Source organism: Bombina bombina, chromosome 6 (genome assembly GCF_027579735.1).
Source record: "Bombina bombina isolate aBomBom1 chromosome 6, aBomBom1.pri, whole genome shotgun sequence".
NCBI lineage: Eukaryota > Metazoa > Chordata > Amphibia > Anura > Bombinatoridae > Bombina > Bombina bombina.
The window spans coordinates 158,488,123-158,507,186 of NC_069504.1; the positions used below are offsets into that span (position 1 = coordinate 158,488,123).

Genomic DNA, 19,064 nt, shown 5'->3' on the forward strand with positions numbered 1-19,064 from the left:
TTTATACATTTTTTAATTATTATTTTTCTACAGTGTAGTGATTCCCCCTCAAACCTTCTATCTCCCTGATCCCTCACAAACAGCACTCTAAACCTTCCACCACCCGCTAGTGACTGCCATCTTTGGTAATGGCAGCTGTTTTCCAGTACCTAATTTGTGTTTTTTAAAATTAATTTATTTTTTATATATATATGTATCTTCTGTAGTGGTCCCCCCTCCTGCAATCATTATGTAGGGTGCCCCAAGCCCATATTTTATCCCTTTTCTGTAGTGCAGTACTCCATCCCTCCCTCTCCCTTCAAAACTATTTTTCTCTAGGTAGGGTCCCTCCCACTTCCTCCCTCTCCCTCCCCCCTCTGCCACTGAGCCAACCACCCGCCTCCCACTCCTCGTTACAGATGGTGACACAGACACTGTCACTTTATGTAACGATCAGGCATCTGCCTTCATATGGAACCATACCATATGTAGAGAGATACCTGCTGCTCAGGAACAGCAACTCTCAGCTGTCACTTTATAGCTGAGGCTGCTGTAATTTCCTGAAGCTGCGATATATATATATATATATATATATATATATATATACAGTATGATAGGCAATGTACCATCTGTTTGGATTAAGGGGTTAAACTGCATTGCAATCGGTTTATAGATATATTTGAACTTTGTGGGTGTTGCCTAAAAATCTTAAGTTTATAAATTAACTAGGTAGCTTCACAGTGTCTATAACTTATGCAGTTTGTATCTTATTAAATAACACTGCTTGACACACATATACATGAACTAACATTCATAAATTAATTGACTTTTATGTTTGGTTGCTTTAATAATAGAAGAGATTTCTGATTGCAATTGCTGTTATTACTACAACTGGGTTTAGCAGAAGTGTATTCATTTTGCACAATTTGGGTTTTAATTACCTAATTTGTGTGTATGTATACACCCAAATTGTATGCCCACCAATGTGTTATAGAGATTGATTGGTCATAGAACTAATTAAAGGGATACTAAACCCACATTTTTATATAGGGGCCTATTTATCAAATGTCTGTCCGGCATGATCCGATAAGCGGATCATGTCCGACAGACATTGCTGAATGCGGACAGCATTACGCTCTCTGCATTCAGCAGAGAGTTCTTTTGAACTGCTGGTGCAACGCCGCCCCCTGCAGATGCACAGCCAATCGGCCACTAGCAGGGGGTGTCAATCCACCCGATCATATTCGATCGGGTTGATTTCTGGCGATCGCTGTCCGCCAGAAACACAGGGCTTCAAGCTCCATATGGAGTTTGATAAATAGGCCCCATTGCATGCAATTTCAAGCAACTTTCTAATTTACTCCTATTATCAATTTTTCTTTGTTTTCTTGGTATCTTTATTTGAAAAATCTGGAATGAAAGTTAAGGAGCCGGCCCATATTTGGTCAGCACTCTGCTTAGCACTTTCGGATTAGTGGCTACATTTAGAAAACCTAAAATGGGCCGACTCTAAAGCTTTCATTCCTGCTTTTCAAATAAAGATACCAAAAGAACAATGCTCTATCCGTATCATGAAATAAAAAAAAATTGGGTTTAGTATTCCTTTAAGTAATTTACATGTCTTTATTGTACACTGCAAGATGATGCTATTTTATATGGGGCTCTACAGAACAACTACTAAGGCAGTGGACTTTAAACGTTTATTTCAATAAATACATAGAGAATGCCCTCACTCATCTTCTAATATGGGGTAAAATTAACACTATGTTCCCAGGGTCCGGCCTCAACTTGACCCCTTCACAACGCTGAAGCTTTCTAAATGCACAATAATGGAGAAATTGCAATGACTTCTCAATAGGGCATTGTATTAAACTATTAGTCACAGAGTAAAAGTACTGCCTGAGAGGGAAATAAAACTTAAGAATTTTTATTGTAAATACATGATTAAAATATATATTAGAAGACATTTGGATCTTACATACTATGTCATCTGACGCACATTGTGGTTAAACATGTGGTTTCTCAAGTATGTAATATATTTTTAGCCATGTATTTCCAATAAAAGTTCATAAGTTTTATTCCCCTCTTTGCCGTTCTTTGACTTTGTGTCTAATAGTTTAATGCAATGCCTTATTGAGAACACGTTACATTTCCTCCATTATTGTGCATTTAACTGTGTTAGACAGCTTTGGCTTTGTGAAGAGGGTCAAGTGGTGGCCGGATCCGGGGAACAGGGAGGGAGTGCATTCTCTATGTATTTATTGAAATAAACTTTTAAAGTCAACTACAATAGTAGTTGTTCTGTAAAGCCCCATGTAAAATAGCATTATCTTGCAGTGTACAATATTTGTTTTATTTCTCTCTAAGGCAGATCTTTGACTGTCTGACTAATAGTTGAAAACAAAGCCTTAATGAGAAGACACTGTGATTCCTCCGTTATTGTGTATTTTACTATTGCAGTTGACACAATAAATCCAATGGCCATCAGAATATAGTTGATTATTACTTGATGTTACAACAATAAGAATATGGTTTAAAGTCTTTAAAATATTTTTTTTTTATCCTGGAAAATCACACACACACCACTGATTTTAAACATTTTGTAATTTGAGATGTTAGATTTGCATTAGTAAATATTTTTTTTTTTAATCAAAGTGTGTTTTTGTATCCGAAAAAATGTGGGATGGCCTTAGGGACACCAAAACCTCCTTATAGGGAATATTTAATATCCCATTATGTTAAAAACAGGATAACCAAGGGAGCTCATAAATCAGAATAAAAGGGATGTGTATGTGTGATCATTTGGCCCATTTAGTTAGTGACAAATACAGTGTCAGTTACAATACTAGAGAGGCTAGAGCAGAGGCTGGCAACATTTTATCAACACTGTGCCAGAGTATTACTATATGTGGCCATGTGTGCCAGGCTTATCTTAACCCTTTAAGGACACAGCTTTCAGTTTGCTCAATTGTTTTATGACGGAAAAATTCCGTCATATGTCCTTAAGAGGTTAAAAAAAAAATACTTGTATAATAATAATCATAATAATAAAGACCACATTTTAGACTAAACTACTGCCTCTGTAGCCATTATTTTAGCCACATATCCACATCTGATCTGTACAGCCCCTCTGTCACCTTATAGCCATATCAGAGCTTAAGTCTTAGGTAATAAGGTTCCCCTGTCAGCTCCTAACATTAGGTTTTCATAAGGCTCCCCAGTTGCAGTATTTTGCTTCGGGTTCCCTACCATGGACTATGTTGTTTCTGTGCATAATAGTGCCTGTGTGTGGGGAGTTAAGAGGAAGGTAACACTGGGTCTGGCTACCCTTACATGGCAAAAATGTGAAAAATTGGCATAGCAGTCCATGTTTGTCCTCAGTGCAGCACTCCAAGAGCTTGTTAAAAATGACTCAGAATTCCACAATTTGCACAAAAGCCATACGTCGCTTAACCCAGGACTGGAGTGAGGATTATAGTGTATCTTTTAATAACACATCTTTAGATCTCTGTTCCCAATTGACTATACATGTTATTACTACACAGTGAAGTCACATAGATCATTTCCAATAGATTATAATAGTATCCATATAGATGTATGGATATAAAATAAAATACAAATAACATGTTCTGCCACATGAAGAACACTGCTATTTAAACTATTTCTTAATGTAATTTCAGCTTAAGCGTACCTTGGCTTAGTGCACTCTGGCTAAGCACATTTTTGGATTAGTGCTCCCACTCTATAAAGAGAGGGATTTAGCACAGCCGTGCTATTAAACTACCTGTGTCTTTGGCTTTGGCTCGAGCGATAACTTTTTACTTTTAGCTTACAATGGGCTAGATTATGAAGGGAGTGGTATATTATGCTCCCACTGAAGCTTTTTGCATGTGAAGTTAGAATATTGTGACCGCATTAACATATTTTTCCATTGAAATCAACAGAGCAAGTGAAGTGGAAAATGCTCAAACCCAATCATACTTTCTCAAGTGCACTAACTCAACATGAAAATATCATCATTTCACATTCCAATGTTCTTCACATAGCAGAATATGTTCTATTTATTCATAAATACATATTTCTATATACTGTATATCTGATTGTGGTATATATATATATATAGGAATATCTAATTAAAAATACATAGAACATATTCTGCTAGAATGTGAAATAATTACATTAAATATACAGTTATCTATATAAGTATACATTTGTATTTATGTGTTTATATTTGTATATATGTCTATATATTTATGTATACACAGTATATATATATATATATATATACACACACACACACACACACACACATACATAAACATATTTAGACATGTATATGTATGTATCTCTTTGTTAAAGCCCTTATAACTTTTGTATGCAATAAATGTTTCACAACAGTTAACCAGAGCTCTGAGGTTGCGGTAATCATTCTAGCATAAATCACTATTGCGCTCACGTATTTGCATTTACTTTTAACTTGTAATACACACTTCTTCCGACGTGCACAAACAGCATGATAAACCTTATATCGATGAGCACAAGAATAGGAACGCTATTGATTTAACTTGAGCGGTGTTAGCACTCAGTAGTGCTAAGAATCTTGCGCTCCATTTATAATCTAGCCCACAGTAAGCTTGGTCAATAATGGAAAAAGGACTCTAATGCATTGGAGTATGCAGTTTTTGCATTGGATGTGTCTATAAGTTCAAAAAAGAAAAAGATATATAACCTAAAGACAGAAAAGTGAACACTAAACTTTACATTTAAGTCAATGTACATACAAAATCTAATTTATATACACGATTCGTTCAGTATTTAAATCAGGCCTATGGTACATGAAATAATACTATAATAATACTATAATACTATTCATTGACTTTATGATTGCATATTTTGTTCATAAACTAGCTGTTTATTGAATTATTTGTCATAATTTAAACAACAGGTTACAGGTACCATTGTGTCATCGATACTGCTAAGTCTAAAGTTTGTTGAACAAAAGTAATCAACATAATAGTAAAGAAATTAAGGGCCAGATTATGAGTGGCACATTAACAGTTAAGCACGAGCAATATCAGGTTTACCACGGCTGTTTGCGTGCATTGAATGCAGAACTCGTATTACAAAATGAAAGTAAACATGATTGCTTGAGCACAATTGAAGTTAAAGCGTGTCGGGATAGTGCAACCTCAGACCTCTGGTTAACTGTTTTGCAAAACAAAAATGTGTCACAAAACACATGAAAAAAATAAATGTAATAGTACAGTTAAACTTATAACACCATCTAATAAAAAATATTAAAAAAAAACAAAAAAACATATTGCATTATAAAGTTATAAGGGCACAAATAAATGAGGTCTCATGTGCTAGAAAAAAAAAGGCTGCAAAGGGCTTTAACATTGAGATACATACATACAGTATAAATGTCTAAATATGTATATGTTTGTATGTGTGTGTATGTATGTGTATATATATATATATATATATATATATATATATATCAAAAACAATACAGACCAGCACTCCCAATCTGTAGCCTTGCAACTCCCTGGGTGTACTTAAGCAGTGACATATATTTCTAATACAATAAGGCACTCTCCGGCATTAAACCAATCCAATTAAAGTCTGGATTGATTTAATCCTGGAGAGTGCCTTATTGTATTAGAAATAATATATATATATATATATATATATATATATATATATATATATATATATATATATATATATATATATGTGTGTGTGTGTGTGAATTAGAACCCTTTGCAGTCAATTAGATAAAAACATGAAAAAGCATATTTATGCAATATAATTTTTTAACAAAGTATTATACTGTGTATTTACTTTAAATATTTCACATTCCAATGTTCTGGTTTGCGCACAAATAGGGCGGTTATTAGGTTGTTTTCCACTTTCTTTGGTCCGCTTAGTTTGTGAGCAAAAAGTTTTACATTCAACTTGTAATACGAGCGCTAGCCATTGTGCACAAAAAGCTTACTTCTAGTGGAGTTAGCACACGAGCGGGATTGATAAATACCGCTCCACTCATTATCTGGCCTTAAATCAGTTAATTGTTTCAAACAAGAATATTTGCATAATGTAAATAATAGGATTTTCTGATTCTGGGTTCCATTTACAACTTAAAAATGTGTGGTTACTGAAGATATATCCATTTGTTTTAGAAATTATTATTGGGATCTATATTAAACTATTTCAGTTAATTAAATGTTAAACCAGAGCCTCCATGTCTGCATCATTAATACTTCACACTTAAATTCCCACTCCTTTATGTGTAACCAGTCATGTCATGCTCATGCTAGCAGCTTCAGTGTGGGACTCTACCTATGTGTTTAACACTTTTGTGTCTATTATTATCATTATCTAGGCTGACTAAAGCAAATATTTAGGGCCAGATTACAAGTGGAGCGCTAATATATGCTCCCGCTCAAGCGTTAACTGCGCTAGAAGTAAGCTATTTGTGCTCATCTGGTTGCACTCAGCTGGCTTTTGCGTGCAATTTTTTTTTATAATTTTTATTAGATAGTGTTATTACGAGTGAAACTATACTTTGCAATATTTTTTTGATGTGTTTTTCGCGAAACAGTTAACCAGAGCTCTGAAGTCACATTAATCATTCAAGCGATCACATTTATTTTCAACTCGTAATACCGTTGGTAAGCCCGACGAGCACAAACTCCCGCGAAAAACCCCTTATTGTTAGCGCGCAAATGTTTGAGCTCCACTTGTAATCTGGACCTTAATGTTCTAACAAATAAGAATGACATGTTTCTATTAGAATTACAGTGTAGATTTTTTATCAAAACTAGAAGAGGAGGAAATATTAGATCCCATATATACTGCTCAATGCACTGCTACATTTCTGTATACCTACAGAAGTATTGTTAATACATTCATACAATTGCACAAAACAAATTATTTTTCATCTTCCTAAGTAATATGCAATAAATCTTTTTTTAAATAACTGTAGTATGCAAACAGAGTATATATGTTAATGTAAATATATGGTTATAAATAGACATGTGCACAGTGAAAAAATTTGTTTTGTTTCGGACCGATTCAGATTTTTTCGAATTTCATTTTGGATCGATTTGAATTCAGATTTATTTGAATGTATTTGTTTTGGATTAATTTGTATACAAATAAATTCAGATGTATTCGTTTCGGATTCGTAAATTTGGAAGTTCGGTATGTGTTATGTTGATTCAGATGGTTCCAAGTTACACAAACGGAATTATTTCACTGTTCTATCTCCTCACTAAATCTCACTAAATTAAATTTTTATACTGAATTGTAATTAGTCCATGGCCATTCGAATGTAACGAATAAATCCAAACTATTTTGGATTTATTTGTTACAAATGTATTCAGATTAGTTTCGTTGCTAGGGTAATTTAGAAATTTGAATCAATTTGAATCTCTGAATTTGGCGAATTCGTCCGAATTTCAATTCGGAATGAAACGAAACGCACGTCTAATTATAAACAATGTTCTCTTTGGCCAATGCCCACATATGTAACAACACTGTAAAAAGTATAGACCCATATAAGTACAGTACTATTATTTAGGATAGAAAAAGTAGTAAGAAGGTAATGTTTATCCATAATGCTAATTCCATATATGAATAAAAAAAAAACAGTCCCAACTAAAATAAAAGGAAATTCACTGCCCAACCATTGCGATTTGTAAAGCTTTGGGAACATTATTATTTACTGACAGTCACCTAAGTTGAACCAATAACACAAGGCATCTATGTGCAGTCACCAATCAGCAGCTACTGAGCATAGTTAGATATGTTTTTCAACAAACTATATCAAGAGAATAAAGAAAATTAAGTAAATTGGAAAGTTGTTTAAAATTGCATGCTCTTTCTGAATCATGAAAGAAGAAAAAAATGGGTTTCATGTCCTTTTAAGGCAGTGGTTCCCAACCTGTGGTACCTGTACCCCTGGGGGTACTTGGCAGACCGGTTGGGGGTACGCAAAAATATTGTTGGCAATGGCGGAAGATGCGGGGGAAGGGTCAGGGGGGAGCACTCTCAATGGGTCATCAACTAATAACCATTGTGGAACTGTGGAAGGGAGGAGCGCTCAGCCGGAAAGTGACAAGTGAAGTCCTGGCCTGGCATATAGGCAGATGGGAGCCCCTTCATCTGAAATATGTGGACCGGGTGTGGTTGACTCCGGTCCACATATTAATGATCACAATGTGTCACCAGACAGCTTAGCCTCCTGCTCCTTCCACCCCCGTGCACAAAATTTTGACTGCAAGTGCACAGTTAGAAGCGGCACTGCAGCAGCATAGCTGCGTGTACACGTGTGGTAGAGCCGTGGAGGTTGCGAGTCACACAGGCGAGGTGGGTCTGCATCCCCAAATAAGTTATAGTCAGTGCCGGTAAGTTAAGTACTGCTGCTAGTGCTTGCTTGATTCAGATTGCTTCACTTCCAACTAAAAACTTCCATAGTGGCTGAATGGTTAATATCGATCTGATCTCACATATTCAAATATTTATTTTTATGATCATTACAGGGCAGTGTTTAGGGGCAGCCAGGCAGCTGCCAGGGGTGCCAGCCACACAGCAGGGCTCCTCCTGAGAATGAGATCTGAGCTTTAATCCTGTTGATACACGTACAGACATATGCCACTCAGGTATAGCTTCCCTCCCCTACAAAAAAGCGCTTCTTTTATTTTGAGGGATGGGTGGGGGTAATGAAGAGAGGGGGTACTCATAAATGAAACATCTAATCAATGGGTATTGGAGAGAAAAAAGGATGGGAACCGCTGTTTTAAGGCATTGTTTCTCAACAGTGGTCTTCAAGTACCCTCAACAGGCCAGGTTTTCATTATAGCTAAACCAGTGCACAGGTGAAATAATCAGCTTATGGGTAAGAGCAGGTTAGTAACTACAGTGTTACTGATCAGCTGATTACTTCATCTGTGCACTGGTTCAGCTATAAAGAAAACCTGGCCTGTTGGGGCAAGTACATGAGGACCGTTCTTGAGAAACACTGCTTTAAGGAATTAACATTGGAACCACTGCTGCTAAACCTGCTTTTATTAATCAACCCAAAAAGCAAAATTAATGTTAAACTGTTTGCTGTCCTAGTCATAAAATAGACATAGATTTTATTTATTTTATAAAATGTCAGCACATGAATGCAGCTAGTGTTTTAAAAAAATTAGAATGAAAAGGCAACAGTTTTACTTAGCCACATGTTGTATGATGTTGTTATTTTTATCTTCAAGAAACCGAAAAAGTGTGACATAAGAGGAAGTAAAATAGACTGCTTTAAGGAAAATTAAAATGTAATCAATACTCTAATCAATATCTTCACACTTAATTTGGATGCCTTCCAGCAAGAGAGATTTACAAACAGCTACATTTCATTTAAGTGGGCAGCCCTCGTTTAACCTTTGCTTTAGAAAGGCTTTGCCAGTAAACAAAATACATTAGACAGAAAAATTAACTTACATATTTTTAAGAACATTATTCACCACTAAATCTTCGCACAGTCTTGTAAATTGATTTGTGAATGACATTAATTATTTTAATTTGTTTATTAATAATTAAAAAAAGAGAACATTAATCAACAAAATGATATGCACTTATTATTTACTGACAGTCATCTAAGTTGAAAAGCAGCAAGTGAACACATCTGTTTTTCCCTCTACAAAACTGAATATGTACTGGCATTTTCTAGTCAAGAAACCTGTAATGAAGCTATTTTCCAAATTGTAGGTGGAACTTTAATAAAAAGAGTACACATAAAGCATGGCGTATTCCTATCATCCAGATTGGATCGGGATGATTGACAGCCCCCTCTTGCACGTGATTGGCTTTGTGTGCAAGCAGGGGGCAGCATTGCACAGTCAGCATACTACTTCCTGTTTGCTGCAAAGTTGGGTCAAAGAGGTTCATGAAAGTAAACCTCATCTGTCCGCCAAATAATACATGGTGCCCATGAGAGAAAATGTATCATTCTTCTGGGATAGATCTTATTATTCACATGTGGATTAGTCAGAGGTGTTTACGTAGAAGAACATTAAACATTAATAATTGTCCATTGAAGGCCCTGAAGAACACTACCACTATATAAAAAATACATCAGTCAATCAATAACAATCAATAAAATCTGGGTAGACATTAGTAATTACAACTCAGCATATTACTATTTGTTTATAGTGCAATACAACTTCACATCTATAATATAAGAGCATTTAACCTCTTAACAACAGCTTCATACTCTGTACAATATCTGTTGCAAGTGGTTTTCAGGACACTAACAGCACTACCTGAGGCACGCAGAAATAGCGCGGTCTCATTGCTGTTGGCAGGGTACATCAGTTGTTGTTAAGGGGCTAATATATTCATAAAATATTAATCTAATGGGCATTCTTAAAAATGTAACTCTCTAATTTAATAAACCATGCAATTTTGGCACTACTGAAACTGTGGTTGGATTCTCTAAAGCTCTGAGATTTTGTTTGACAGCTGTTTATCTCAATAAGTAAGGTTCTGGTTGTGTTGAGGCACAAGTTAAGAAATAGTGGTCATAACACAACTCAAACTAAATTAACAACCCTTGCTCTGGTGTAATTTGTTGCTTAAGAGCAGGGGGCAGGATTGCACAAGTGAGTTCTTCTGCAATCTTAAAGGGACAGAATACAACTAATATTTACAAGAAATCTCTATTGTCTTGCAAAATAATAACATAGCCAGTCTGCAAACATCAGTGCTAGCCACTATTATAAAGTTAGTATAATGGGCATTTCATTGAAGTTCTTAAAAGTTAAATCCATTTAGGAAAATGTTTGTAGCAGATTTAGCCTTAAAAATTGTTCAGTCTGCCTTTCAATTTACGAATTTAAGAAGATCTACAATTTTTAAGAACTAAATTATATGAAAGGGACAAAATAAATAATGAATAACGGTGTTTTCTGTCTCTTTAAAGTGACATTAAATCCCTTTTTCTTTCCTAATATATGGTGAGTTCACGGCTTGAGTAATAACTGTTGGGAATATCACTCCCAGCCAGCAGGAGGAGGGGCAAAGAGCACTACAGTTAAACTACTAAGTATCACTCCCTTACCCACAACCCCCAGTCATTCTCTTTGCCTTTGGTGCATGGAGGAAGTAAAGTTTAGGTGTCTGATTAAAAATTTTGATTTCATCTACAATCAAGTTTTGGGGTATAGCCATATTCCACGTCATTCCTTGCAGTCGGGTAGTGGTGGCTTTAAAGCAGTTAGGAACTTGTAAAGAGGTACTTACTGCGTTTTCCTAACAATTGCTGTAGTATGGGTTACACTGGGGCATAAAGCAGTCACTGTAGCATGTGTGAGACTAACATTTAAACTCCTTTAAAAAGAAAGAGTAAAATGTTTTCATTAGGCTTTATTTTCTGACACATATTTACTTGATATAACAATACAAGTTTAAGCTGAAAGTAAGGCTGAATTTTCTATTTCAGCAGCTTATTCATTTCCCGTTTGCTTTAAAATAAAACAATGCAACATTTTAAACTGTCAGGTTTGAAAAAATGGTTATTTCTGGTACTCAGTATACCAGGAAGTAGTGCCTCTCTGTGTCACAGCAGTAATTTGAGCTCAGCAGTTGCGGTCACATGACCGGCTTTACTTCATAACCTTTCTAAAGGAAAAAGTAGTTTTTCTCCATTTCTGGGTGATCTGGTCTTAATTGGTAGCAGTAAGGGACCTCAGTAATTGAGGCGTGGGGTTGCCTGAGGAGTATTTTAGAAGTTTATTTTAAGTTTCTTAACTTTTCTCACATTATTTTAGCTGTGGATCGATCCTAATTTGGGATAACATTTAAAGTGTTATTTTTTCCTTGGCTTATTTTAATTGCAAATTTAAATCTTTTAAACTTATCTGTACAAGTTTATTTACTGTTTCACAACATGTCTGATATGGAGCAGGAGCCTGCTCTCATGAATTCATGCTTATTATGTTTAGATGCACAAATTGCAGCTTCTATGCAATTTTGTTCTTCATGTGTCAAGAAAACGTTGCAAAATAAAGGTAAAATGTTTGAGCCTAATGTCTCTCAGGATGTTGCTGTTAAAATAATACATCAGCTTTCTCCTGCTACATTCCAAGCCTCAATGGGTCACTTGCAGTGCCCTGTGGTTCCTCTATAACTCCTAGTAGAGTTTATTTAAAAGCAGTAATTGCTGCCCAGGTATCTTCAGCGGTATCTGCGGCATTAGCTGCCATTACCAGATTACAGGGAGAGCGCAAGAGGAAATCTAGAAATTCAGAAAGTAAGGTGCCTGACCTCAGTTCTGCTTCCCAAGTTGCTCTTTCTCATAAGTCTGATGAGGAAGATACATCGGGACTTTCTGAGGATGAAATCTCAGATTCAGACAGTATAATTCCTTCTTCTGAGACTCAGGTTATATCCTTCAGATTTAAGCTTGAACACCTTTGTGTATTGTTAAAGGAGGTTTTAGCTACTTTAGATGACTCAGATACCCCTGTCATTGTCACTCCTAATAAATCTAGTAAACTTAAAGGGCCATTATACACTCATTTTTTCTTTGCATAAATGTTTTGTAGATGATCTATTTATAAAGCCCATAAAGTTTTTTTTTTTTTTTTTTTTTAAATGTATAATTTTGCTTATTTTTAAATAACATTGCTCTGATTTTCAGACTCCTAACCAAGCCCCAAAGTTTTATTTGAATACCGTTAGCTACCTTCTCCAGCTTGCTCCTGTTTGTGTAAAGGGTCTTTTCATATGCAAAAGAAGGGGGAGGGGGGAGTGTCTTATTTCCCACTTGCAGTGGGCTTTCCAACTGCCTTTTCAACAGAGCTAAACTGAAAGCTTCCAAGTATGTTTTTAAACCATTTTATACTGGATTTTTAAATCAGTATCTGTGCATCTTATTCCTTATAGTAGTGTCTATTACATGCAGTTATATGAAAATGAGTGTATACTGTCCCTTTAATAGTTTCTTCAAATTTGGAGGTTTTTCCTGTGCCGGACCGTGCTAGGGAGATTATCTCACAGGAATGGGAGAAACCAGGGGTGTCTTTTTCCCTATCTCCCAATTTTAAGAAAATGTTTTCTTGTCAATGACTCCATTAAAGACCCTTGGTATACTGTACCCAAAATTGAAGGGGTCATTTCCACTCTGGCTAAGAGAACCACTACTTCTATTGAGGATAGCTGCTCTTTTAAGGATCCAATGGACAAGAAGCTGGAGGCTTATTTGAAAAAGATTTATGTTCATCAAGGTCCACTGTGACTAGTGCAGCATCTTATTGGTTCGACGCCTTGTCTGATTCTCTTCAAGTAGAGACTTCCTTGGATGAAATTAAAGATAGGATTAAAGCTCTTAAGTTGGCCAATTCCTTTATTGCAGATGCCATTTTACAGGTTGTTAGACTAGGAGCTAAAACTTTCACTGTTCTAGCCTGCAGGGCATTATGGTTGAAATCCTGGTCTGCTGATGTTTCCTATAAAGTCAAGCTTTTGACAATTCCTTACAAGGGCAAACCTTGTTTGGACCCGGTTTGTCAGAAATTATCTCTGATATTATGGGTGTAAAAGGATCTTTTCTACCTAAAGATAAGAAGAATAGGCCTAAACGATGTCAGAGTAATTTATGTTCCTTTCATAAATTCAGAGGAAAGCCTTCCCCTTCTTCTTCCAAGCAGAAACAATCCAAGTCTTCTTGGAAACCCAATCAGTCTTGGAACAAGGGGAAACAATAAAAAAAAAACACAGCTGATTACAAATCAGCATGAATGGTTTACCCCTGATCTGGGATCAGATCAGGTGGGGGCAGACTTTCTCATTTCTCTCAAGCCTGGATACAAGATGCCCCAGATCCCTGGACTGTGGACATAGTATCCCAGGGTTACAATTTGGAATTCAAGACTTTTCCTTTCAGAGGCAGATTCCATTTCACAAGATTATCTGTAGATAAGATAAAGAGAGAGGCGTTCTTGAAATGTATACAACATCTTTCCTCCTTGGGAGTGATAGTTCCAGTTCCAGAGCATGAACAGGGTCTCAAATTCTACTCCAACCTAAAAAAGATGGAACATTCCATCCCATTCCAGACTTGAAGTGTCTAAACAAGTTTCTCAAAGTTGCATCCTTCAAGATGGAGACTATATGCTCCATTCTTCCTTTAGTACAAGAGGGTCAGTTTAGACAACCATAAACCTAAAGGATGCGTATCTTTATGTTCCTATTCACAGGGACCTTCACAGATTCCTGTGATTTGCCTTTCTGGACAAACATTTCCAGTTCTGTGGGCTCTTTTGGCAGTGATCCATTCTCTTGGAATTGCTGTGGCACCCTACCTGGATGACATATTGCTTCAGGTGCTATCTTTTTAACAAGCAAAATCTCACACAGAGATATTGTTGTCTTTTTTTTATTCCCACGGATGGAATGTGTATCTGGGAAAAAAGCTCCCTTTCCCCTGCTACAAGAGTAGTGTTCTTAGGGACCATAATAGATTCTCTATTGATGAAGATTTGTCTGACAAAGGTCAGGAAAAATAAAATCATTTCCTCTTGCCTCTCTCTTTAGGCTACTGCTCATCCTTCAGTGGCTCAGTGTATGGAGGTAATCGGTCTGATGGTGGATTCCATGGACATCATTCCTTTTGCTCAATTCCATTTGAGAGCTCTCCAGTTGTGCATGCTCAGACAATGGAATGACAACCATGCAAATATATCTTAGAGAATAGAATTAGATCAGTCATCAAGGGACTCTCTCCCATGGTGGATTTCTCAGGAACATCTATCTCAGGGCACATGCTTTCGGAGACCTTCATGGGTGATCATGACCATGGACGCCAGCCTGCTGGGCTGGGGAGCAGTCTTGAACTCGTTAAAAGCTCAGGGCCTTTGGGCTCGGGAGGAGTCTGCCCTTCCCATCAACATCTTGGAGTTGAGGGTGATTTACAATGCTCTATTTGCTTGGCCTCAGTTGTCCTCAGCACAGTTTATCAGGTTCCATTCAGACAACATAACCTCTGTGACTTACATCAATCACCAGGGAGGAACTCAGAGTTCCTTAGCCATGAAGGAGGTTACTCAGATTCTTCAGTGGGCAGAGACCCACAATGGCTGTCTATCTGCCATCCACATTCCAGGAGTAGACAACTGGGAAGCGGATTTTCTGAGCAGACAGAATTTTCATCCCGGGGAGTGAGAACTCCATCCGAAGGTGTTTTCCAGCTTAGTCCTCAAATGGGGGGTGCCGGAATTAAATCTGATGGTGTCCCATCAGAACGCCAAGTTTCCAAGGTACAGTTCAAGGTCAAGAGATCCACAGGCTGTTCTGATAGATGCTCTGGCGGTTCCTTGGGTTTTAAGGTTGGCATACCTGTTTCCTCGGTTTGCTCTCCTTCCATGAGTCATTGCTCATATCAAACAGGAGAGGGCATCGGTGATTATAATAGCCCCTGTGTGGCCTCTCAGGATCTGGTTTGCAGACCTAGTGGAGATCTCTCCCACCTTGGAGACTACCTCTGAGGAAAGACCTCGTGATTCAGGGTCCCTTCCTTCATCCAAATCTCATTTCTCTGAAGCTGACTGCTTGGAGATTGTTTAATTCTGTCTAAGCGTAGTTTTTCTGAGTCAGTCATTGAGACCATGATTCAGGCTCACAAGCCTGTTACTAGAAAGATTTACCAAAATATATGGCGTAAATATCTTTATTGGTGTGAATCCAAGGGCTGCTCTTGGGGTAGAATTAGAATTCCTAGAATTTTATATTTTCTTCAAAATGGCCTGGAAAAGGGATTGTCAGTCAGTACCCTGAAGGGTCAGATTTCTGCTTTATCAGTTTTACTTCATAAACAATTGGCGGATGTGCCAGATGTGCAATCTTTTTGTCAGTCCTTGGTTAAAATCAGGCCTGTCTTTAAGTCTGTTGTTCCTCCTTGGAGCCTAAAGTTTTACAGCTGGCTCCATTTGAGTCGTTGTATTCCATAGACATTAAGTCATTATCTTGGAAGGTGTTGTTTCTTGTTGCTATCTCTTCTGCGCAAAGAGTCTTGGAACTCTCAGCTCTTCAGTGTGATTTCTCATATCTTAATTTTCATGTCGATAAGGCGGTTCTTTGTATAAAGTTAGGTTTCCTTCCTAAGGTTGTTTCTAATAGAATTATCAATGAGGAAATTGTTGTTCCCTCTCTGTGTCCTAATCCTTCTTCTTCCAAAGAACATTTGTTACACAATTTGGATGTTGTACGGGCTCTTAAATTCTACTTACAGGCTCTTGTACGGGCTCTTAAATTCTACTTACAGGCGAATAATGATTTATGCCAGTCCTCTGCCCTCTTTGTCTTTTTCTCTGGGAAGTGTAAAGGTCAGAAAGCTACTGATACTAGTTTTTCTATTTGGTTACAAAGTATAATTAGTTTGGCTTATGAGACTGCTGAACAGCAGCTTCCTGAGAGAGTTACGGCTCATTCCACAAGAGCTGTTTACTCTTTTGGGGCTTTCAAAAATGAAACTTCTGTGGAACAAATTTGCAAGGCTGCAACTTGGTCTTCTCCACATACTTTTTCCAAATTTTACAAATTTGATAGTTTTGCCTCAGCTGAGGCTTCTTTTGGGAGATAGGTTCTTCAAGTGGTGGTGCCTTCTGTTTAGCAATGCCTGTCTTGTCCCTCCCTATTTATCTATATCCTCTAGCTTGGGTATTGGTTCCCAACAATAATTACTTAAGCCGTGGACTAACCATATCTTAGGAAAGAAAAACAAAATTTATGCTTACCTGATAAATTTCTTTCTTTCCGGATATGGGGAGTCCACGGTCCCACCCTTTATTTTAAGACAGTTGTTCTTTTGACTATAACCTCAGGCACCTCTACACCTTGTGTTACTCCTTTTTCTCCATTTCCCTTTGGTCGAATGACTAGGGGTTGTGGGTAAGGGAGTGATACTTAGCAGTTTAACTGTGGTGCTCTTTGCCTCCTCTTGCTGGCCAGGAGTGATATTCCCAACAGTAATTACTCAAGCTGTGGACTCGCCATATCCAGAAAGAAAAACATTTATCAGGTAAGCATACATTTTGTTTTTTTCATGATTACGACTGATCATACACTTTTACATAAACCTTCTAATTTACCTCTATTATCAAATTTGTGGTATTCTTGTTGAAGAGATATCTAGATAAGTAATGTGCACATGTCTAGAGCACTAAATGGCAGGAAATTGTGCTGCCATCTAGTGCACTAGCAAATGTATAACATTTCTGTAAAACTGATGCCATATAGTGCTGAAGACACGTGCACACTCCTGAGCTTACATCCCTACATCCAACCAAGTATACCAAGAGAACAAAGAAAATTTGATAGTAAAGCGGAACGTTATTCAAAAATTGTATGCTCTATCTGTATCAAGAAATACAAATTTTGGATTTCATGTCCCTTTAAATTTCACCAGTAATGCTTCTCTGCCTGTCAACAGCTTCTTAAATTGGGGACATAGAGTTTGATTGTCAGCAGTTCAAACATTACATGCTGCAACAAATTAGAGAGCTAAAAGGCCTCTGTAATTATTGATTACTAAAATAAATTTTCACAGTAATCCTATAGCTCCACTGCACCTGTAGATGTATGATAATGACGTGAGACAAATCTTGTGTGCCAAGGTAAATCTCAAATCACATTTTTTGGCAACAGTACCTCAGTCTATATTATGGATAAAGTTAGTTCAGTAGAAAATAAAACTATTGAAAACATACTTTGTCCATTTATAAATGGCTGGTTGTTTTCTCTTTTACTCGTGGACCAATGTTTGGTCAGATTTCAACCATATGTTTAAAGGGAAACATAGAAACATAAAATGTGATGGTAGATAAGAACCAAAAAGACCCATCAGGTCTACCCATATTACATGTTATTTTTTAGCCTTATACATGTCCCGTGCATTTTTTAATTCCTTTCCTTTGTGTTTACCACCTTATATGGAAGTTTGTTCAATGAATCCACCACCCTTTCTGTAAAAAACTGCTTCCTCACATTCCTCCTGAATCTGCTACCCTCTAACTTTAGATTGTGACCCCTTGTTTTGGCATATATTTTTTGTGTGGAAAATGCTTTTAGCTTCTACTTTATTAAGTCCCTTTATATATTTGAAGGTTTCTATTATGATACATGACATTACATTCACTAAAAATATTAAGAATTTAGTATTATTAGAATTACCCAAATAATTTTACCTTCTAGCTGTTTGGAATGTTTTTTTTATGTAGGTGTAAATATTATAACCCCGTTTCCCCACATGTTAAAAATGCCATGAATATTTTAGTTTATTCATGGTACTCTGATTTTTAAAAAAATTATTTATTATCATTTTTGTCAAATAAGTGAACCTCCTTTTAAAAATGATTTGAAATTATTTTTGGATAATCCTTTATTAAAGTTAAACTGTTTAGCGTGTTAATACAACAATTTGATTAAATGTATAATTGTTTATATTTTATAGCCTCTTCTACAAAAACCACATATATCAGTTACAGCAATCATGCAAACTGAAAATGGAAAATGCTTGAAACAAAAGGAACCAGACTGTGTGATCTACAATCAAAACCTAGAACAATATTTGAGTTAAACAAATATACAAAACGGACAATATTCCTGGCAAAATGTCTGAATTTATTTTTCAAAAATAAAGTGTCAAAATATTTTAATGAAAAACACATGAAAGACAAAGGGGAGTAACAGAATAAGTCATGTTATTCACAGATGAAACCCGCTTTGATGGGAAAAAAAAAATCTGTCATATGTTACACCATTTATTGTAAGTACTTTTGTGATTTGTGAGAATTTCCATTCCTGTCCTATATTGTTCTACCTGTATAGGAGATGTTTGTGCATTGTAATGGCTGATTGACATGAAGCCCTGGATTGTGTTAAATAAATGCAATGGTTTAAGCATGCACATTTTTATACAAAAGATATTTCTATCAATAAAGGAATGTTTTGCAAATGGTGAGACTTGTTTTGTTGAAGTATTGAGTAAATTCATTCTTGGGTTTTCTTTGTCGAAAATCAAGAATCATTTAAGCCAAAAT

General features: G+C 36.5%; 1 protein-coding gene across 1 annotated transcript in view; it reads left to right on the plus strand.

Moving 5' to 3' along the window:
- The window catches only part of GRM8 (glutamate metabotropic receptor 8), a 2,175,877-nt gene extending 2,157,253 nt beyond the window's left edge, over window positions 1-18,624 (plus strand). Inside the window, exon 13 of the mRNA XM_053719190.1 lies at window positions 18,476-18,624. Coding sequence (XP_053575165.1) covers window positions 18,476-18,525 — 50 coding nt within the window. The 3' untranslated portion in view covers window positions 18,526-18,624. The remainder of the gene's footprint in view (window positions 1-18,475) is intronic.
- Window positions 18,625-19,064: the final 440 nt, after the last annotated feature.